Source organism: Mytilus californianus, unplaced genomic scaffold, assembly GCF_021869535.1.
Source record: "Mytilus californianus isolate M0D057914Y unplaced genomic scaffold, xbMytCali1.0.p SCAF_2, whole genome shotgun sequence".
Classification (NCBI taxonomy): Eukaryota; Metazoa; Mollusca; class Bivalvia; order Mytilida; family Mytilidae; genus Mytilus; species Mytilus californianus.
Window position 1 is genome coordinate 91,126,192 of NW_026262668.1, and position 23,894 is coordinate 91,150,085.

Below are 23,894 nucleotides of genomic sequence, written 5' to 3' on the forward strand. Positions count from 1 at the left end.
TATATATCAGATATAATCTTAAGGAAACAGTTTTGGAAATCATTAACAACATGAGAGAGCTTTTATATTCAAATTTGTTATCCTTTTCATTTTTACACTGATTAGATAGATTTCTTTTATTCAATTTTGTTCCTAGTAAACTACATTTCAAATCATATGTGCAAGACTAAAGTTGAAAAATACTGCTTTGGAAATTTTATAACTGGTTATAAAAGACTTTAATTTATAAAGATAATGAGAACACTTTATTAATCATGTATAGGCTTACTTACTTACATATTTCCTTTAAAAACATACAATTTACTTGTTGGTTGTAACATAACATGAGTACATCTAATGGATTAGTTGAATTAGAAAGAATACAACTTGGTCGAAAAAGTCTATGATAAAAGGATATTGATAGACAATGAAGTACAATATAACTTAAACTCTACTTACCCATGTCATCAGACATAGTCACATACAATAAATCCTATGTACCCATGTCATCAGACATAGTCACATACAATAAATCCTACTTACCCATGTCATCAGACATAGCCACATACAGTAAATCCTACTTACCCATGTCATCAGACATAGCCACATACAATAAATCCTACTTACCCATGTCATCAGACATAGCCACATACAATAAATCCTACTTACCCATGTCATCAGACATAGCCACATACAATAAATCCTACTTATCCATGTCATCAGACATAGCCACATACAATAAATCCTACTTACCCATGTCATCAGACATAGCCACATACAGTAAATCCTACTTACCCATGTCATCAGACATAGCCACATACAGTAAATCCTACTTACCCATGTCATCAGACATAGTCACATACAATAAATCCTATGTACCCATGTCATCAGACATAGTCACATACAATAAATCCTATGTACCCATGTCATCAGACATAGCCACATACAATAAATCCTACTTACCCATGTCATCAGACATAGCCACATACAGTAAATCCTACTTACCCATGTCATCAGACATAGCCACACACAGTAAATCCTACTTACCCATGTCATCAGACATAGCCACATACAATAAATCCTACTTACCCATGTCATCAGACATAGCCACATACAATAAATCCTACTTATCCATGTCATCAGACATAGCCACATACAATAAATCCTACTTACCCATGTCATCAGACATAGCCACATACAGTAATGCTTGTACTGTTGATAATTCTATAACTTTCTGTATAGCAGTACTGGCTCTGTCAATGATAGAGATGTATTCCTGTTGTGGTTGCCTAGTCTCCTTTACTCTCTGTTGTGACTGTAATATACCAATCAGTAACCAGTGTATGGTACTTTGCAAACAGCGGCAAGTGGTTAGACCATTATCCATACTTGCAACAAAACTAAAAATAAAAAAGGTTTCAAATGTGTAAGTTAACATCTTTTTGAGTGCGCTTACAATGTCAACATCTTTTTTACCCTGTGAATAACAACACAGTTATATTGTAGATTTGTCTTTCATGGTTAATGCATTACGTTTCATAGACATTATTTAATTTACAATCCATACTGAGCTCTTTATGAGACTCAGAGATTGATAATGTTAAAAGCAATATTGACATTAATTGCTTCTGATCACAAAATTAGTGAATTATTATTGCTTTTTAAAGCCAAACATTAAAAACACTCTAACAATATGCTGAATGATTTAACTTTTGTAAAATGTGAGTTAAGAAATAAGCTAACTACATAATAAGACATAACTTTTTTTTTGCTTTGTAAACAAAGCCATGTTGTAATTCTAATACAATATAATTCATGAATTGAATTTTTGAACAATACCAGAGGTCAAAATGAACATTTCTGTGGGAGTTGCTTCATTATGCTTTAAACTGTAAGTCTATATATATTTGTACACTTTTAAATTATAAAATTGATCGTTTTTCCAAATATTTGTTGCTTCATCAAAACAAAACAAAATTGTCACTTGCCATAATGTATGAATAAAAGTATTGACTGATTGATGATGCGTAATGTCTTGCAACAGATATGAAATGCCTATTCAGGTCTGTTTGGATGCATTTACCATATACTCCCATGTCATTCTAATTTTATTTCTTGAAAGCTGTGTGCATATTTGAAAAGCAGTAAATACCAGATTAAAAAATTTTGATTTGATCCTATCAGGGATCCAACCCATAACCTTCAATACATAAGTGAACAAGAACACTGAGGTTGTTATTTTTTATAAACATACCATCAATCTGTAAAGTCAATGCTTTCACCTCTTTTCTAAAGAAATAAATTGTTTATGTCTTTGAATTTCTTTACATATTAATGAAAAATTGCTGTTTCATCAACTTGGTAAAAATGGAAAATTGCAGAGGACAAAAGCCACTGAAAGTGACTATTGTGAACACCCGGTCGCTAGATATCATTTTTGACGGCTGAGCAAAGCAAAGTGACAGATGAGAAAGCAACTTCTTTGCCCCACTCGTCCGCTAGCATGAGCCCTGATCCATTTTAAAATAATCCATGAAAATGTGTACCCCAGTAAAAATAGTGAGTCTACTATATTAATTTTCAGTATCATAAATTAGATCAATATTTATCAACTATGAACTTTTGACAAGGTCAATACTTTATATATAGACCTGTTCAGGTTATATTTACAGAGGACGAAGTCCGAGGTTCAATATAATCTAACAAGTCGATATATAACATATTGACTGAGTGAAAGTCCTTAATTTATATATTACATATGTAAATAGTGTATTATGGAAATAGATTTCAATGTTCTTTCTGTGTATTTTGCAAGATTTTTAATACTGACTGTCAATACATATATAAATAGGAACATAGCATCCATATACTTAAATACCCTTTGAATCACCTGATCCTAATAACCAATTAAAAAAGAAGAATGCTACACTATATGTAATATTTTCTGTTATTAAAGCTATACATTATTCGGTATCTGAAGTTTAAAGCTATATTTTTCTAGTGTTTGATCTATATCTAATGCAATACCTGCAGCTTGGCCTAATTTACTACCATTTGAGCGACATACTATAGAATACCTGAAATTTGTGGCAATATTTTCCACCATATTGATGAGACCTAGTATACAGTAAGGTTTGGAGAATTCATCATACTTTGTTATAAGTCCTAATGCAGTATTGTAAGGTATAACCTGAAAATAAACAATCATCTAGTACACGATATGTTGAATCTGAATTCCTTAATATACGTTTGTACCTTAATTTCATGTAGCTTTTCCTGACACTCAATAATCTGTTTATAAGATTGAAGGAATAAAAATGTTTAGAGACCACCAGGGTATTTGAAAAATAAATTTTGAGATGTTTTAACTGTACCAATGATAAGTAGTTGTTTAAATATTAAAAATTAGGAGATGTGGCCTGGTAACTATGTGAATACAATGAGACAACTATCCATTATAGACAAGGAGTCACCATACAAGTTTAAACTACAATGTATGAGCAAAACCCATACTGTATAGTAAGCTATAAATGCCCCTAGGAGGACAAAATGTGAAACAATTTAAAAAGAGAAAATTTTAATCATGTGAAACATGATTAAACATCTTAATTTTCTATTGTATTTTCCAAATATATATATATAGGTTTATTTTTCAAGAAAATAAATGATACATGTAGATATACCTGAGAAGTAACACTTTGCTTCATATATGATAAAATCAGATTATTTGGATTTGGTCCAACTAAGGCTTGCTGCATTAAAATTTCTATAAATATATTAAAAGATAAGTTTTATATGAATACATAAGACAAACATAATGAAGTTATGCTCAATTGCTAACGAGTATACCAGTAAGGATTTAAGCTTTTCATTGAATGAAAGAATGGATTATTTTGATTCTAATAGGACAAATACGGTATTTTTTATAGGTTGAAGCGTACGAAAATATCTTAGAAATGTTTGGCTGTTCCCGTTTCCTCCATATGAGGTATACATGTGCATGTACATTACATTTTCACATTTAATCAGTTTTAAAACTAACAGCAGGGTAAATATGTGTTGTTTGAATAACAATATGTAATAAAATATTACGTAAGCAGCTAAAATGTATATATTTTATCAGGATACAAATGAAAATAACGAGAATGTAAACAATAAGTTTGTGTGCATGTGTCAAACATATTTGGTGCTAATTCGAACAAAGCTTTGTTAACAAAGCGAAATAAGGATGTCATATAAGAATACAATATATTCATTTTTTAATGGCTAATGCACATTCTTTATAAATCTAAGAAGTAAACAATTTATATGGCAAAACATGATTCTACACAATGAATTACAAATGTATATAAATGGATGTCATCTTTACATGGTGAGTATTTATAAAGTATGAATTACATCTCTTAGTAAAATAACTCACAAAAATATTAAGTGAACCTTATTTTAAAACTAATGTTCTATAATGTCTCTTTTCAAAATTAAGACTTAATGAATATACATGTGTGCCTGCAAATTCCTGTCCACTAAACCTAAGATTCTTCCTTCTATCCATCTACATACCTGCCAATTCTTTTGCTTCTCCAGGTACATCAAGCAACATCTTCTTTAACATAACTCCCCAATGGTTATCCTGCCAACGCTCTCTCCATGCTCTCATCAACAATGTCTTTACTTTGTTACAAAATATACTGCCTTTTGATTGGTTAGAACTAGTTGGTTCCATTTTCTTCTCATATATGAATAACAGGAGAAATGGGATATACCTCAACCTACAGAATAAAACATATTTTTCATGAGATATACTTCGCATCTGTTAAAAATTGGTGCATGATATCTATAACTTAATAAAAATTCATTGTACATTAATATTGTATAGATTTTTATAGGTTAATTTGACCGCCCCCTATTTCTACTTACTATTTTTATGACTTAACCAGGGCCTAATCTAGGATTTTGAAGAGGGAGAAGTGACTTCTCCTTCCATGAGAGAGAAGGGAGAAGTGGTCAACTTCTTGGAGAAGTGAGATTCCATTACCGTTTCGGTTGCATCATGTTTTCAAGCTTATCACTAAGGAAATTGTTTTATATTCAATAAAAGATGTACTTGCAGTTTTTTCATATGTTATTGTACACAATGTATATATAGAAAGTTCTTAATAAAAAGGTTTAAACAATATATAGTTGTTATTTATTTATTGATACCATAATGTGTTCTAAATAAAATTTGTTGATTGGGACATGAGGGAGTAGCCTAGTAATATTATCAAGATTATGATGCATTAAATTCATGTGCATCTGCCTCAATTTATTTTTAAAACTCAAGAAAAATATGATGAATTTCACATGACTGGGAATTTAATTTATATCACTACTTGTCATTGTTTTGTAAAACATTATTGAATGTCCAGGACATTTATGTTAGTTGTAGTAAATTGAGATTATCGTTAAAGATTGTAAGTCTATAAATGAAAATATCTTTCAATCTCAAGTTAATTATCCGATAAAGAGCTAATTTCTATCATTTTTTAAAAATGTCATCCATATCAACGAAGTGGTCATGAGAAAAAATCCACTGCTGATCACAATCTCGAGTGTTGTACGTTTGCAATCACATTATCCATCAACTGTCTTTCTACCATTTATATTTCAATTTTTATTCAATGAATATAATAAATCTACCGTTAATTCCCACCCTTTACCAACCGAATAGTAAAATTGATCGACTCGTGTAGGTAATACAAATAAAACAAATCAGCTGAGTGATTACGCAACATCCTCAGATGAAAATCATCGTAAAACGTTAACTTAAACAGACAGTCAGTTTTCCTTTTTAACAGTTTTGAAAGTTATATCCGAGGATGTTCAAAGTCGCCGTTGTATTTATTTAATTTGATCGTTTACAGTATTAGTCCTGGGTCGTTTCGAAAATCTCGATTTTCCTTATCAGCCGCCATTTTTTTTACCTCTGAGACTTGTCAATCACAAATTGTCTCCCTTTTACCGATTTTGATAGCGATTTGACTTCCCTATGAAGTCAGTCGGCCGGCGAGATTTAGCGATTTCCAAAATTCTTTGGCGACTTAAATCGTCATTTCGCCGGCAAGATTATGGCCTGCTTAACATGACAAAGATTTATTCCATCTACATGCCAATTAATAAATAAAAGTTTCCAATTCCAGTTGCTTTTCCCGTCATGCTTGTTAAAACATATCTAGAATAACAGGACACATTGATTTTTTTCAAAGGTGAATGCAAAATATGCGTATTATACATAACTGCGTACTATACACAACTAACTATGGTACATGTTAATAAACAGTAACATGGGTAAAAAATCGGAAATAAAACCAGAGGATTCATTAGGGCATATATTGATCAACCTGCTTCTTTGCACAATAAGGATTTAATCTTAATACCACTAATTATGTAAAATTATGTTCTCCAGAGACATGTTCATCTAAAACCCCTATTTTGTTTTTAAAAAATGTTAACTTTATAATACATGTATAAAAATAAGAAGATGTGTTATGATTGCCAATGAGACAACTCTCCACCAGAGACAAAATGACAGAAGTTATCAACTATAGGTCACCGTACGACCTTCAATAATGAGCAAAAGCCATACTGCAAAGTCAGCTATAAAAGGCCTCAAAATGACAATGTTAAACAATTATATCGAGAAAACTAACGGCTTGATTTTGTATAAAACAAAGAACGAAAAACAAATATGATATACATCAACAAACAACAATCACTGAAATACAGGCTCCTGACTTGGGACAGGCACATACAGAATGTGGCGGGGTTAAACTAGTTCGTTGGTGCCAAACACTCCCCCTAACCTGGAATAGTGGTTAAACAGCACAACATAAGAACAAACTTTAATAAAATGCTTCGCTGGGGCGCAGCTTGATACGACCGCAGAGGTCGAACCCTGAACAGTTGGGGCAAGTATGGACACAACATTCAAGCTTGATACAGTTCTGAATTTGGATTGTTATTAAATATTTGACACAGCATAGGTTTCTGACACAGAAAGAATGTGGTCTAAGAACTTGAATTTTTTTAATTTACTTATTTTGGTCCAATGTCCAAAATCAAAATACATGGTTAGATTCAGCATATCAAAGAACCCCATATATTCAATTTTTGTTAAAATTAAACAAAGTTTAATTTTGGACCCCAACTTGGACAAACTTGAAAACTGGGCCCATAATCAAAAATCTAAACACATGTTTAGATTCAGCATATCAAAGAACCCCAAGAATTCAATTTTTGCTAAAATCAAACTTAAGTTTAATTTTGGACCCTTTGGACCTTAATGTAGACCAATTTAAAAAACGGGACTTGAAATTAAAAATCTAAATACATGGTTAGATTTGGAATATCAAAGAACCCCAATAATTCAATTTTTGATGAAATCAAACAAAGTTTAATTTTGGACCCTTTTGACCTCAATATGAACCAATTTGATAGCGGGGCCCACAAATAAAAAATCTAAATACATGGTTAGATTCAGCATATCAAAGAACCCCATATATTCAATTTTTGTTGAAATCAAAAAAAGTTTAATTTTGGACCCCAACTTGGACCAACTTGAAAACTGGGCCCATAATCAAAAATCTAAACACATGTTTAGATTCAGCATATCAAAGAACCCCAAGAATTCAATTTTTGTTAAAATCAAACTAAGTTTAATTTTGGACCCTTTGGACCTTAATGTAGACCAATTTAAAAAACAGGACCCAAAATTAAAATTTCGTAAGGGTTCCAGTAAAATATGGAAAAAATGGAACAAAATTTTATCAGAATTTTCTTCTAGATACTATCTTATGATCATAAACAAGCTTCTTTCCAAGTTTGGTAGAAATCCAGGATAGTTTAAGAAAGTTATTAAAATTTCAAAAACTTTAACCACAGAGTGAATGTAATGTTTCCTGGCAGAAAAACTAAGTCCACTTATAAGTAAAATACAGAAAAAATGGAATTTTTTTTTTACAAAATTTACTTCTGGATACTATCTAATGATCATAAACAAGCTTCTTTCCAAGTTTGGTAGAAATCCAGGATAGTTTAAGAAAGTTATTAAAATTTCAAAAACTTTAACCACAGAGTGAATGTAATGTTTCCTGGCAGAAAAACTAAGTCCACTTATAAGTAAAATACGGAAAAAATGGAATTTTTTTTTTACAAAATTTACTTTTGAATATAATCTTATGATCATAAACAAGCTTCTGTCCAAGTTTGGTAGAAATCCATGATAGTTTAAGAAAGTTATTAAAATTTCAAAAACTTTAACCACAGAGTGAATATTTGTGGACGCCGCCGCCGCCGACGACGAAGACGACACCGACGCCGACGGAATGTAGCATCGCTATGTCTCGCTTTTTCGACAAAAGTCGAAGGCTCGACAAAAATCTAAATACACGGTTAGATTTGGAATATCAAAGAACCTCATATATTCAATTTTTGCTAAAATCAAACAAAGTTTAATTTTGGACCCTTTGGACCTTAATGTAGACTATTTTGAAAACTGGACCCAAAATTAAAAATCTAAATACACTGTTAGATTCGGCATAACAAATAAATAAATGTGATCAAAGATTTTACAAATCTAATGCGCCATACTGTGCAATTAAAGATTACTTCTTGAAATTTTTCAATATTTGAAATTTGAAAAAAAAATAATATTTGAAGAATAATTCTTTTTCATTTCTGAAATCTGAAATGAGAAAAAATTGACCCCCCACAATTTCTTTTTATCCCCCCCCCCCTTTTTTTCCCCAAAAAAATTCTTTCCCTCAAGATATGGTCATAATCTCAATTCAAATTTCCAATGGAGTTGGCAACCATAATTACCCATTTAAATTTACCATAGTGCTAACTTAATCTATTTTATAATAGAATTAAAAATATAGTGTCAAATCTTTCATATGGATTTTTTTGTAAAAAAAATGATGCAACATTTGCAGATATTTTTACTGGTCTTCCTTTATAAATATTGATTTCTTTAAACATAATTTAAAAGCAGTGTAAGGGAAGTAACCAAAACGTTGTATTTGGATTACCTCCCTTACACTGTTTTAAATTATCTTTATTGTTCATTAACCATTACTTTATACATAATTTAAAAGCAGTGTAAGGGAGATAATTTCAATGATGTATTTGATTTATCTCCCTTACACTGCTTTAAATTATGTTTTGTACTAAAGTATTTGTCCATTAACCAGGACAACCTTGTTTTTCCCCCTTTTTTGCCCCTAATTCCTAAACGGTTTGAGCCATAACCCCCCAAAGCAAATCCTAACCATCCCTTTGTGGTATGGAAACTTGTAGTATAATTTCAGAGAGATCCATACACCGTTCCACAGTTATTGTCTGGAAACTAGAAAATGCTTATTTTTGGCCCCTTTTTGGCCCCTAATTCCTTAACTGTTGGTAGCATAACCCCCAAAATCAATCCCAACCTTCCTTTTGTGGTATTCAACCTTATGGTAAAATTTCAAAAAGATCCATTCACTTAAACTAAAGTTAGAGTGCGAAAACCAATGTGTCTTCGGACGACGACGACGACGCCAACGTCATACCAATATACGAACACAAAATTTTTTTGCGGTCGTATAAACATCAGTTGAAAAAGGCTTAACTCATCAGATCGATACAATGCAGAAAGACATCTAACAAAAACACAGACAGGACGTGGCAGGGTATTTATACATCCCCACTACAAAAAAGACCCTAAAAACAGATCTGAGAGTACTCGCAGTTACTGACAGCAAGTTCAAAGCCTATAACAACTAATAAAAAAATCATGCATCTAAGACTAAAATATTAATCAGTACACATCCAACATCTAATGGTTTTAGTGTAAAGAAGTCATAGACAGTCAGAGAAAAATATGACCTTGTGCAATGCCAAGATACAGGTATCAACAGATTGTAAAGCCATGAATGTGCATATGTATACAAAAATAATATTTATTTTGATTCTAATTTACTGATAACATAATTAATATTAGTACCAATAAAAACAATATTCAATAAAATGCTCCGCTGGGCGCACCTTGATACGACCGCAGAGGTCGAACCCTGAACAGTTGGGGCAAGTATGGACACAACATTCAAGTTTGATACAGCTCTGAATTTGGATTGTGATTAAATATTTGACACAGCATAGGTTTCTGACACAGAATGAATGTGGTCTAAGAACTTAAAAATTTTTAATTTACCTATTATGGTCCAATATCCAAAGTCTAAATACATGGTTAGATTCAGCATATCAAAGAATCCAAAGAAATCAATTTTTGAAGAAATCAACTAAGTTTAATTTTGGACCCTTTGGACCTTAATGTATACCAATTTGAAAACTGGACCCAAAATTAAAAATCTAAATACACAGTCAGATTTGGCATAACAAATAAATCAATGTGGTCAAAGATTTTACAAATCTAATGCGCCATACTGTGCAATTAAAGATTACTTCTTGAAATTTTTCAATATTTGAAATTTGAAAAAAAAAAATATTTGAAGAATAATTCTTTTTAATTTCTGAAATCTGAAATGAGAAAAAATTGACCCCCCACAATTTCTTTTTACCCCCCCCCCCCCCCCCCCCTTTTTCCCCCAAAAATACTTTCCCTCAAGATATGGTCATAATCTCAATTCAAATTTCTAATGAAATTTGCAACCATAATTACCCATTTAAATTTACCATAGTGCTAACTTATTCTATTTTATAATAGAATTTAAAATATGGTGTCAAATCTTTCATATGGATTTTTTTGTAAAAAAAAAAGATGCAACATTTGCGGATATTTTTACTGGTCTTCCTTTATAAATATGCATTTCTTTAAACATAATTTAAAAGCAGTGTAAGGGAAGTAATCAAAACGTTGTATGTGGATTACCTCCCTTACACTGTTTTAAATTGTCTTAATTGTTCATTAACCATTACTTTATACATAATTTAAAAGCAGTGTAAGGGAGGTAATTCAAATGATGTATTTGATTTATCTCCCTTACACTGCTTTAAATTATGTTTTGTAAGTACTTAAGTATTTGTCCATATAAAATGCTTGTTTTTTGCCCCTTTTTTGGCCCCTAATTCCTAAAATTTTGAGGCAATTACCCCCAAAATCTATCCCAGCATTCCCTTTGTGATATGGAACCTTGTGGTACAATGTCAGAGAGATCCATACACTAACACACAAGTTATGTCTGGAAGTTACAAAAATGCTTATTTTTGGCCCCTTTTTGGCCCCTAATTCCTTAACTGTTGGTACCATAACCCCCAAAATCAATCCCAACCTTCCTTTTGTGGTATTGAACCTTATGGTAAAATTTCATAGAGATCTATTCACTTAAACTAAAGCTAGAGTGCGAAAACCAATGTGTCTTTGGACGACGACGACGACGACGACGACGCCAACGTCATACCAATATACGATCGCAAAATTTACCTGTAATACATAGATTACATTCATTAAAATCCAAATGGTCACAACAGACTCAGACATAGCAAACAAGTTGTGATATGTAAACACAGTAAGATTGTGCCAAAGGGACATCACCGTCATAAAAACGAAAATTAAATAAAAAGGGAACAAAAAATTGTTCTTTTTGTTGTAAATTTTTGTGTAGAGTCTGCCCTGTAAAACTGAAATATCTAAATCTAGAAAAGGACAGTTATTACCTTTTATATTTGATTTATTTAAGTTAAGTTCCTTTGGGTAAATTTCAGCAGCTTTTTCAAAAAATTCATGATTATTTAAAGAAATATTTGACGAAATATATCATCAAGATAACAGTAAGTGTTGTTGAATTTATCAATTAAATGCAATTTAAACGGGTCTTTACCGAGTTTAGTCATAAACTGTGATTCATAATTACAGTACAACAAGTCTGCTATTAAAGAGGTGCAGTTGGTGCCCATAGGAATACCTATAACCTGTCAATAAACCTAATTGGCGAAATGTATATAAATGTTATCAAGGAGAAAATTAACAGCTTCAATCATCTCATCACACCTCCAGTAAGTATATCTAGCATATTAACCTTTCTTATTAGAGAAGAAGGCTTTAAATGAGTTGCAGCAAATATATTTGCAATCAGATTTTCAAAACGACTGTTTCATTAAATAGGAAAACTTTTGTTTGATAAGATTGTGTGAAAGTGAAGTGTAAAGAGTTGAAAAGTCAAAACTGTCAACAGAATCAAAAAGACCAGCAAAAGCATGTAATTCATCTAATAAATCTGAAGACTTTTTAACACTCTAAAAATAGTTAATTCCACTATTTTCATATGTTTTATTACAAAAGTTAATGATAAGTTTTTGATAGTAGTTAAGGAACTAGTTAAAAGCAATGAAAGATTAGTTGTAGAACAGTTACAAGAGGCCAATATGAAACACTATTTTATTGGTTTTCTATGTAGTTTAGGTAACCAATACATAGTAGGGACCTCAAATGTTCAGAAGAGGCCTTAAGCTGTGATGTGGTTATGATATAATTGTTTACTATATGGCTCTCTGTGGAGCGCACAGACTTGAATTTAGAAGAATTTAAAATTTCATTCTTAAGAACTTCTGTGTGGTAATTACGGCATACCACCACCACATTGTTGGTTGCTTTGTCAGCTGGTACAAACACAAATCACTTTGCGAGAACTTGAAGTTTGTTTCTTATTCTAGAAATAGGGGTATTACAAAAGTATGTACTCTTTTATTTATTTTTAAATTATTTTCAAAATGTGATATTATATATATTCAAATATCCAAAACATTCATACATTTATTTAAATAAGAATCAAGAGATTTTTTATCAGATTTCCCCTTTAACCCTTATTTTTAAAATACGATGAAAGAGCATCTTTAATGACCTGATGACATTGTTTCCAATCTATTTTAGATGGAGGACAATATTTTGGTCCTTTTTTCAAAAAATTTTTAACCTCTTGGTATTGAATGGTATTGAGGTCCCCTGTAATAACACGGCCATAGGGATCATATCGAAAATTTGACAATTCTCAGTCTAAAAATCAGAGGTTATTATTTTTTACACTCATCTGATGTTACGGACTTATGATTAAAAAGAAAACTTCTGCTGGGTTTTTTGTATGCATACGAAATAATAGGTGGTTCTGTGTTATCGAAATAGAGATAGGTATAAAATTTTGAATGGTAGAGTCATTAAATATACTCGATAACTTGATAAAATCAATACCTCTGTTATTATATTAAATTTACTGGCAAAACAAGACCAATTGCTGCATACTTAAACAGACAAGGATACAAAGTTCTAAAACTGGCAACTTTGTTCATTGTCTGCCTAAATGTCATGTCTTTACATTCTTTCACTAACAGTGTCCTCAGTTTGCTGATAGAATGGTTTCAGCATCAACAGCAAGTTGTTAAATAAAACTTTGAATGTCATCATTGCTTCACAGAGAAATTACAGGAAACAATAAAAAAAAGTTTATTTGTGTTAATTACAGAAGTAGTCAATGAAGAATACCTGACATACAAACATACGGATGACATATTTGGCAATAACCTGTTTGGAAGTTAATGCTGACATTTTATTTCATGACAATTAACTATTTTTTTTAAATACATCCCTGTCCGATTTATTTATAACGCTTCATAATTGTAAAAATCCTATATTGCTGAAGTGAAAGAAATTTAGTCCCACTTGTGTAAAAAAAACGGCAAATGAATCCGCTACACTTAAGCTTGTGACCCATTGAAATAAAAATAGAACAACACAAGTTTATTCAAAACAATATTTCCGTAAATAACTACATATGTTTTGAAAGTTTTTCTATCAAATCTTTTAAATATTTCATAAGACACGTCTTTTTCTCGACCCGGTACCGGAGGCGGCGATGTGTATTCTTTGATAAAATCAATCAACCGCGACTAATCTAAAAATAACTGATTGTTGTGACCAATCAAAAAATAATTCATTGATGTAAATATGGCTGATAAAAAAACTGCGAAACTTTATTAAAAAAAAAGTTTTGTCCATTCTCGGTGAAATAACGTTAGTTTTATTTTATAATACCAGAGACTATATCAAATTTTAAATTTCTACTTTTTAAAGATCACAGTAAAATAACGATGTCAAACACCCGTTTTATTATTCGTGTGTTTCTTTGTCCTATATATTCTCCCATTTATTTGTATTGTGGTCCTGTCATGTGATGTTGTCCTTTTGGTGTTGTGTTTGACGTTGCCATTAAAACCAGGTTCAACTCATCATTTTTTTCTTAAAATGTCCTGTACCAAGTCAGGAAAATGGCCATTGTTATATTATAGTTCGTTTCTGTGTGTGTTACATTTTTAATGTTGTGTTTTTGTTCTGTCGGTGTTCTCCTCTTATATTTGATGCGTTTCCCTCAGTTTTAGTTCGTAACCCGGATTTGTTTTTATCTCTATCGATTTATGAGTTTCGAACAGCAGTATACTACTGTTGCCTTTATTTAAGGTGAAATTTATACTGGAAAAGGTTAAACTTTTTATTTAGCACAGAAAGATATGCATTGGAGATTAGTCTGACTATTTATTTATCAGCTAACTGGCAACTTCTATTATGTAACAGAAGTCTTGATGTATAACCAACTAATCAAGAAGGTTGTAAAATTCCAGCATGCATGACGTGATGCATCAATTATCAGTCAGATGAGTTTAAAACATCTGTTGAGTGTTGTCACTTGTCACTTCACTTTCATAATATATCGATGATAAATATTTTACACAGTTATAATTTTCACACATAGTGGGATGCATTGCGGCAATGATGAAAGCATGGCGGTCAAAATTATGCATAGCGGTACTGCAAAGCTTGAATAGCCTAGGGAAAACACTGTAGTCTATCTATAGTCTGGTACATTGTATGCTCTTTCTTTTACTAACTTTGAGTTAACTTTTAAATTTCATCTGATGAATGATAAGGATTGATTTGCTTTTTCTGCTGATTGTTGTACATCATGTATAGGTTTGTTCAATTTGAGATTTGAAGAAAGTGTAATGCCTATACATTTTGCTATTTGTAGTTGTTCCAGGATATGACCATGCATGTTGTAATAGAAATGTATTTGTTTTTTCTTTGATGAGACTCTAAGGATGTTTTACATTTGTCTGGTTGGAATGACATGAGCCAGTCTTTTCCCCATTTTATAGCTGCTTCGATGTCTGCCTGAAGCTCAATGCGATCGTTTTGGTGGGTAAAAGGCTGTTAATTATGATGCTGTTGTCTGCAAAGTGTCTAATTTGGCTGTGTTTTAGGTAGTCGTTAATGTGAGAAAGAGTATTGGTCCAAGTTCTGCGAACCAGAAGAGTTGACACCTAAGCCTTATCTACAAGTTGTAAATATGTGGAGTTGTAGTCATCATACATAACCCGGTAGGTCTTTTCACCACCGAACACCGCCAAATACCACCGAACACCCCAAAAATTAATTTTTTTAACTCTTATTGTTATAAATGTGACCTAAATATAATATTTAAGTCATTAATTCAACAAATAATAAGGTTAAGAGAACAAATATCTACATCGATCAGAAAAGGAGAGTCTATAACACTACAACTCTGAAAACCACCACTGGACACCTCAAATAATTTTTTTTCTTCATTTTTTTCTTCTTTTATAAAATAGTTGTACCAATAACAAGAAAAGAGACATGAACAAATGGTAAATATTTCGGGTAACTATTATCCTTAATCAGTAATTGATGTCAAATGATTCTTATACTCACACAATGTAATCCGGAAAATAGTGATGAATCCGGAGACGTTTTTCTTTATATGGATTATATTGATAATCGACTTTAACAGAAAAATGATGCATATAAACATCTATAAAAAAAGTTAAATTAAACGTAATTTAATTGATTTTAGGTATACCGTTTTATTGTATAAAATCACTGATTTTCTCAGTGGTTGATGTTTTTTTTGGGGGTGTTCGGCGGTGTTCAGTGGTGTGCGGTGGTGTTCGGTGGTGAAAAGACCCACCCTACATAAACCGGAGTGCTCTTTCTTGTACTTTTTCTAATTTTGTGGTATTTTTTTCAGGGCAAAAATGCCAAGCCAAGGGGCAAAAAGACTTATATCCGAGTTGCGCCAACCTGTTAAGGAGAGCTTCAGCAGAAATCTTTTCAAGCAGATCTGCTTAAGTATCAACGTTCTTTGGTGCAAGCATCTGTTAAAGATATCGTGACAGAAAATGCATTGATTTCTTTTTTCAATAAAAAAAATCCCGGAAGTATCTAATCTAAAAGCTTGTACATTATCGGGATGGACTTGATCAGTTCACTTCCGGTACTCAAAGATGTTTTGAAAGTGCAGGCAATGGAAAATAGTGGTTTAACTGAAGGAGATTCTGTGTAAGGAACCTTAGTTCTGGCGTAAACAAAGAAGAACATTCAGTTTTTTCTTATTCACCAATATTTATAAGAATCCAGGACTCTATTAATTATACTTCTTTATATTCTTAAAGGAAGCAAGACAACTCTCCCCACTGGCACTGCCAAATCCCCCACTTGTCCAACAATCCGCCCAACTCTTGTTTACCAACTCACCCAACTTAAGAAAAAGGGTAATATCCCGCTATATTTAGTCCTGCCAACTCGCCCCACTTATGAAAAAGGGTAAAAAACCAATGAATAAAGGTCTGCAGTTTCTATGACCTGATCACTAAACTGCATGAAGAGTTGCAACTACAATGGACTACCTATCCAGATTAAGTTAGAGCCTGAAGGTAAGCTTACTGACTACCAGAGTAAGCAAGCCCGCACTAACCAAGCCATCCTCTTCAACATTTTGGAGCAGTACCAGGGCTTGAAAATAACGCTTGTCCGATTGTCCGGTACTAGTCCAAATAATTATGACGTCTTGAAAGGCTATTTTAATTGGAAGGCGTCACAGAAAAAAATTAAAATAGCCTTTAAAGACGTCATAATTATTTGGACTAGTCCGGTACCAGAGGAAAAAAAGGTTGGACAAGTAAAAGTCGCATCAAGCTTTTCCAACGGGACAAGTAAAATCATTCTGTAGAAAATAAATTAAATCCAACTTTGATGATCAAAGTAGTAAACAAAAAACTAGAAAAGGAGATAAAAACAAATATTAATTTTTTGACATGTTTACTTGCGATCGATAATTTAAAACTGGTTCTTTGTCAGATAAAAGGCATACTTTTCTGGGAAACCAGTCTTAGTTACCAATCGGAATCAGTGGTGCACTTTAATATTAGGTTACAAGACAGTTTGGGACTGGCACAGAAACGAATCGGTTCCATGTTTTATAGACAGTTTGGTACTGTTGGAGACATTTCGGGACCATCACATGATCAGTGTCTTCCCTAGAAAATTTTTCATGCATGGTGAATTTGCAACGCGGCGCGTGACGCTTCTTTTCAGAATTAGTTACACTACATAATATTTATGTTTAAAGCCATATACCAATCTAATCTAATTGTTTTATTATATGTACAGCAATTCATATAATTCATGGAACTTAAAAGTATTTATCACAGACATGACAGATGAGAGGAATTAATGAAAGACCTTATAAACAATAATAAAAAAAAATGCAGCCTGCAATAGTTATTTACAATTTAATATCATGTACACATTATTTTCTTGATAATTTCCTCTGTTTCAACTTTCCAAAGGTCACCACACATTTTTCAAAATCAAAATCTTCCTCCTTTGGTCCTTCAATATATGCATTAAGCAATTCAGCACTTTTTGACATAGTCTGTTTCTCAACTTCAGGGCTTTGCTCATGGTGTTGATTTTTATCTGTCTGACTACAATTTGATGAAGGAGTAGACTTTTCTGAGTCTTCTCTAACCAACTTGTCAAAAAAGTTGGGCCAGTAAGGCGACGTTTCTTTGATGGTTGCTTGGACATGGTTGTTTAAATGATTGATGATTGTTCTTCGAATTTTGCTTATAGAATGATTTCAGCATCAACAGCAAGTTGTTAAATAAAACTTTGAATGTCATCATTGCTTCACAGAGATTTTACAGGAAACAATATTATAAAAAAAATTATTTGCGTTAATTACAGAAGTCGTCAAATAAGAATATCTGACCTACTGACATACAGATGACATATTTGGCAATTACCTGTTTGGAAGCTAAGCTAACATTTTATTTCATGACAATTAACTATTTTTTTAAATACATCCCTGTCCGATTTATTTATAACGCTTCATAATTGTAAAAATCCAATCTTGCCGAAGTGAAATAAATTATATTAAGCCCCACATGTGTATAAAAAACGGCAAATGAATCCGCTACACTTAAGCTTGTGACCCATTGAAATACAAATAGAACAACACAAGTTTATTAAAAACTATTTCCGTAAATAACTACGTTTTTTTGAAATTTTTTTATGAAATCTTTTAAATATTTCATTACACACGTTTTTTTCTCGGCCCGGTGGTGGTGATGTGTATTCTTTGATATAATCAATCAACCTTACCTTACCGCTGAATCTTTCTCCATCCTTCAGGACAACCTCTTAGAAGAGTACAATAGTATATATGACCCTCCACTATCCAGAATATCATACAAATATATATATACAGTTTATATACAAGTCTGCAATTGTTTGTTTAATTGTTATCACTAGTTCTGTTAAATCAGTTTAATACTCAATCAGTATACACTTATTTTGAATGTTTCTTCTGCATACTTAAGGTTCTAGCTCTTATACTATGCAGTGCATAGCACAATTTTCTGGATATTAGTTCACATAGTTGTTCTGTTTTTCTATCCAATAATAAATCTGAATTCTGATGTCTAAGTTTAGTACAATCCATAATTAATTGTGTCTGAGTATTTGCAGACAATTTATAAAAGGAAATGGACGCATCTTTAAGTATATTATCTTCAATTTGATTTATGAAGGGACATCTTATAGGTTTTAGAACCTTACATTTTAATAGTAGATGTTCAATGTCTTCGTCTTCCTCATCACAGAGTTTACATAAAGGAGATTCACTTTTTGTAAAGCTAGCACGTTTGTTTTATGTCATAAAAGTTCCAGTGACTAATTTAAGTTTGATCGCAATCGATAGCGCACCTTTTGACAGATTATTGCAATTGTCATTATTGAGATCAATAATTAGATGATTTTTTCTTGGTAAAATATATCACAACTCAAATATGTCAACGTGGGATAAGATCTACTGTTTTGAATTATTTTATGGATCCAATACAAATCTACTTTTTTCTGTATGATATTTTTCCATTCAAGTTCCTTCGGTGGATTGTCAAGGAATTGAATGATATCAGAAAAGTCATATTTATATAACAATTTCTGATGGCTATATACCAACTATTGCTATTGTCTGGTTTGATAAGCAGCTGTCTATATGCAAGTTGTTTTTCTTTTGATCTATTATTTTGTCTGCATATGCTATTAAATAAGGTTAGACTTTTTGTATCAATTTGTGCTTCTATAGGAAGTAAACCTGAGATAATGTAGATTGCTGGATCTGGGGTATTTGGAGGTAATGACAAAATTTTCTTAAATGTTGTTTTTTGAAACTGCTCTAGTTTTTGCATATTTGTTGAGTTCGGATGTACTACTTCTAGACCTTACGTCAAGACAGGTTGGATGTATGTCTTATATATTGATACAGATGTTATCGGATCTAGACCGTTATTCCCATGAAAACAGGCTGATAGTAAACTGTATGCTGTTCTGCGAGCTTTTGTGATATTTTGTTCATTATTGAGATTATCTTATTTTGACTTAGTTGTTGAGCGAATTATTCCTAAATGTGTGGATTTGTCCAAATTTGGCATTTCTTTGTTATCAAGATTAAAATTCCAGTTGTGATTAGCTGTTTTCTTTGCTTTGTTCTCTACTTGGATAATGACACTTTTTTGAGGTTGTAGAGTATAATAATGGAGTTGACTGTATTGTAAGGCATGGTTAACCAAAATTTGTAGATCATAATTAGGATTATCACTAAGTAGTGCAATGTCATCTGCGCATGCAACGGCATTGATATTGATGTTACCTATCTTACAGCCTAGTGTCGAGTTTTCATATAATGATAACAAGTCCTCTATGTATAGTTTATACAAGTCAGCGCTTAACAATCCACCTTGTTTGACCCCTTGATATACTTTAAATTCCTGGGATAGTTGATTCTTCCATTTGATACTACAGCTTGTATTTTTATGAAGTTCGTCAATTATGGACCAAGTTGCTGGGGGTATATCTAGTAAAAATAACTTTCTCATCAACATATTTATGATGGCGACTATTCTAAAAATAACTGATTGTTGTGACCAATCAAAAAATAATTCATCGATGTAAATATAGCCAATGAAATAACTGCGAAACTTCATTAAAAAAAAATGTTTTGTTTATTCTCGGTGAAATTACGTTGGTTTTATTTTATGTTCCAGAGACTATATCAAATTTTAGATTTCTACTTTTTAAAGATAACAGTAAAATAACGCTGTCAAACACCCGTTTTAAAGGTGAAATTTATACTGGGAAAGGTTAAACTTTTGTTTAACACAGAAAGATGTGCATTGGAGATTAATCTGACTATTTATTTATCAGCTAACTGGCCACTTCTATTATGTAACCGAAGTCTCGATGTATAACTGACTAATCAAGAAGGTTGTAAAATCCCGGCACGCGCTACATGATGCATCCAATTATCAGTCGGATGAGTTTTATAAAACACCTGTGGAGTGTTGTCACTTGTCACTTCACTTTCAAAATATCGATAATAAATATTTTACACAGTTATAATTTTCACACATAGCGGGATGCATTGCGGCAATGATGAAAGCATGGCGGTAGAAATTTATGCGTAGCGGTACCGCAATGCTGGAATAGCCTAGGGAAAACACTGACCATGACAAACTAGTAACTGGTTTCCTACTTTATTCTGTTGCTTTATAATAAATATATACGATAAATTTTATTTAACAAAAATATTTTAAAAATAAAAAATTAAGAAATTATTGACCATAGAGTTCAGAAAATCATATTTGATCATATTTAGACAAACAATATTTGATTGTGTTTGAATAAACATTTTAATATATTAAAAACAAAGCTGATTGTAGTTAGGCATTAATCATAACAATCAATATTTTATCAACATAAAAGACCAGGATACAAACCAAATGAGTGTAGACTGACAGGCCTACCAGACTGTGCCTGATGTGCAGAGTCTGATGAGACTTTGGCATTGATGAAAACTAGAACCTAAGTCATGTACCTAGACATGAATAGATTCAGTTGTTCTCAACCCATATTTTTGAAAAGGATATCAATAGATATCAATCAAATTTTGTTCTATTGTTTTAATTCATTTTGTTTATTGAATCAATCTAAAATGCAAAAAGGCTAATATAAAGGTTTATTTTTGGACAAGTTACAATTCCAATTGGACAAGTAATTTTTGGTATGTACTTGTCCTATTGGGCAAGTTGAAGAAAAAGTTATTGTAGAGGCCTGAGTACATTACCGGCAGTATCTTTACAACCATCTTTGCTAGCCAAGGGTTACGATCCACTTCCCTCCTCTCCACCCTTGGCAGATTAAGCCAACATTTGTGATAACAATGTTGCGTCATCTATCGGTAGATTAAAGTCACGCCCATTCCGAATACATTATTCTTGACCAATGGTAGCACTTTAACTCTTCAATTTGGAGGTAAAAACACAGTAGCGTCTAGATTCTACACACTTGGTAAAGCAGGAAACGAAAATATACGTTGACATTCATGCATTTGTGCAAGAAACATACACAGGAACTTCTATTAGTTGATTAAAAACATTCAAATTGTCATTAAATATAGTCGTATGTTTAGATGTAAAGACTTGCTGCACAATAAGCACTTGGCAATTGTTTACATACACTTTCTACATTTACACGTGATCATGTTATAGGCGCTTTTTGAATGGATGCAGCGAGTTTCGACAGTCACTGCAACCAATGAAAATCATTACCTTGTGTCTCCGAAATTCTATCTCAATCTGCCAAGGGTGGAGAGGAGGGAAGTGGATCGTAACCCTTGGCTAGCGAAGATGCTTTACAACTAGACTCAAGTCAGTGTGGTTGTGTCAACGGTCCAGTCGCAGGGCGAGTTGGTAGTCTTTAATGCAGTATGGTTTAAGTTTTTTTTTCATTAGTGGGGCGAGTTAGCAGACCTTTATTTATTTGGATTAAACTCTTTTTTATGGTGTTATCTCAAAAATTCACAAATCCAGTGATATTACAAATCCTAACAATTATAGAGGAATCACAGTGACAAGTGCCATTGGAAAAGTGTTTAATAGTGTACTAAATAGTAGGTTTGATGATTTTTTATTGTCGAGCATGCGACTTTTGTCGCAGACAGCTCGACATAAACATGTATGGATAGTGATCCGGCGTCGGGTTTGGCTAACTTCTTAAAAGCTTTATATTTTAGAAGCTAGAAGACCTGGATGCTTCATACTTTGTATATAGATGCCTTATGTTACGAAGTTTCCGTCTGTCATATGTCCATTGTCCTTGACCTCATTTTCATGGTTCAGTGCACGTGACTACTGGGAAAAAAAGTCAACATTTTTTGTAATGTTAATTTCTTTCTTATTATGAGTAATAGGATAACTATATTTAGTATGTGTGTACCTTGCAAGGTCCTAATGCCTGTCAGACAATTTTCATTTGACCTCTACCTCATTTCATGGATCAGTGAACAAGGTTAAGTTTTTCGTGGTCAAGTCCATATATCAGATACTATAAGCAGAAGGTCTACTATATTTGGTATATGGAATGATTGTAAGGTGTACATGTCCAACTGGTAGGTGTCACCTGACCTTGACCTCATTTTCATGGTTCAGTGGTCAAAGTTAAGTTTTTGAGTTTTGGTCTTTTTTTTTAACACTATATGCAATAGGTCAACTATATTTGGTGTATGGAAATATTTTATGATGTACATGTCAGTCTCGCAGGTTTTATTGGACCTTGACCTCATTTTCACTGTTCATTTCTCAGTGTTCAGTTTTTATACGACCCCAAAAAATTTTGCGGTCGTATATTGGTATCACGTCGTTGTCGTCGTCCGAAGTCATTTGGTTTCTGGACAATTACTTTAGTAAATGTAAATAGAAATCTATGAAATTTAAACACAAGGTTTTTAACCACAAAAGGCATGTTGGGATTGATTTTGGGGGTTATAGTCATAATAGTTTAGGAATTAGGGGCCAAAAAGGGGCCCAAATAAGCATTTTTCTAGTTTCCAGACAATTCCTTGTTGAACGGTGTATGGATCTCTCTGAAATTATACCACAAGTTTCCATACCACAAAGGGATGGTTAGGATTGGCTTTGGGGGGTTTTGGCTCTAACCGTTTAGGAATTAGGGGCAAAAAAGTGAGAAAAAACAAGAGTGTCCTGTCTAAAGTGAGAGTTTTAGCGCTATAAAACCAGGTTCAATCCACCATTTTCTACATAAGAAAATGCCTGTACCAAGTCAGGAATATGACACTTGTTGTCCATTCATTTGATGTGTTTGTGGTTTTGATTTTGCCATTTGATTAGGGACTACTCCGTTTAGAATTTTCCTCGGAGTTCAGTATTTTTGTGATTTAACTTTTTTCTGGTTAATGGACAATTAAGTACAAATTACAGTGCAAGGGAGGTAATTCAATGTTGTGTTTGAATAACCTCACTTCTTACACTGCTTTTAAATTATGTATAAAGAAATGTTGTATTGTCTTGCAGGGCCTAATCTAGGATTTTGAAGAGGGAGAAGTGACTTCTCCTTCCATGAGAGAGAAGGGAGAAGTGGTCAATTTCTCTTGGAGAAGTGAGGTTCCATTACCGTTTCGGTCGCGTCGTGTTTTCATGCTTATCACTAAGAAAATTGTTTTATATTCAATAAAAGA

At 32.5% G+C, this 23,894-nt stretch overlaps 2 protein-coding genes across 19 annotated transcripts in view; one reads left to right on the forward strand and one right to left on the reverse strand.

The window, feature by feature from the left end:
• The window catches only part of LOC127728444 (mediator of RNA polymerase II transcription subunit 24-like), a 74,111-nt gene extending 57,875 nt beyond the window's left edge, over positions 1 to 16,236 (reverse strand). For 3 of the 18 annotated variants that reach the window (XM_052235806.1, XM_052235805.1, XM_052235804.1), the window contains exons 1-5: positions 16,100 to 16,236; positions 4,540 to 4,748; positions 3,663 to 3,745; positions 3,057 to 3,169; positions 1,153 to 1,379 (exon numbers count right to left, since the gene is read on the reverse strand). In XM_052235806.1, the coding sequence (XP_052091766.1) occupies positions 1,153 to 1,379; positions 3,057 to 3,169; positions 3,663 to 3,745; positions 4,540 to 4,702 (586 nt within the window). In that variant the 5' untranslated portion in view covers positions 4,703 to 4,748; positions 16,100 to 16,236. The other 15 variants (XM_052235817.1, XM_052235816.1, XM_052235818.1 and 12 more) reach the window with 15 other exon arrangements.
• Positions 16,237 to 16,284: 48 nt separating this feature from the next.
• Positions 16,285 to 23,894, forward strand: part of LOC127728451 (uncharacterized) — a 28,873-nt gene continuing 21,263 nt past the window's right edge. Inside the window, exon 1 of the mRNA XM_052235831.1 lies at positions 16,285 to 16,357. Coding sequence (XP_052091791.1) covers positions 16,323 to 16,357 — 35 coding nt within the window. The 5' untranslated portion in view covers positions 16,285 to 16,322. The remainder of the gene's footprint in view (positions 16,358 to 23,894) is intronic.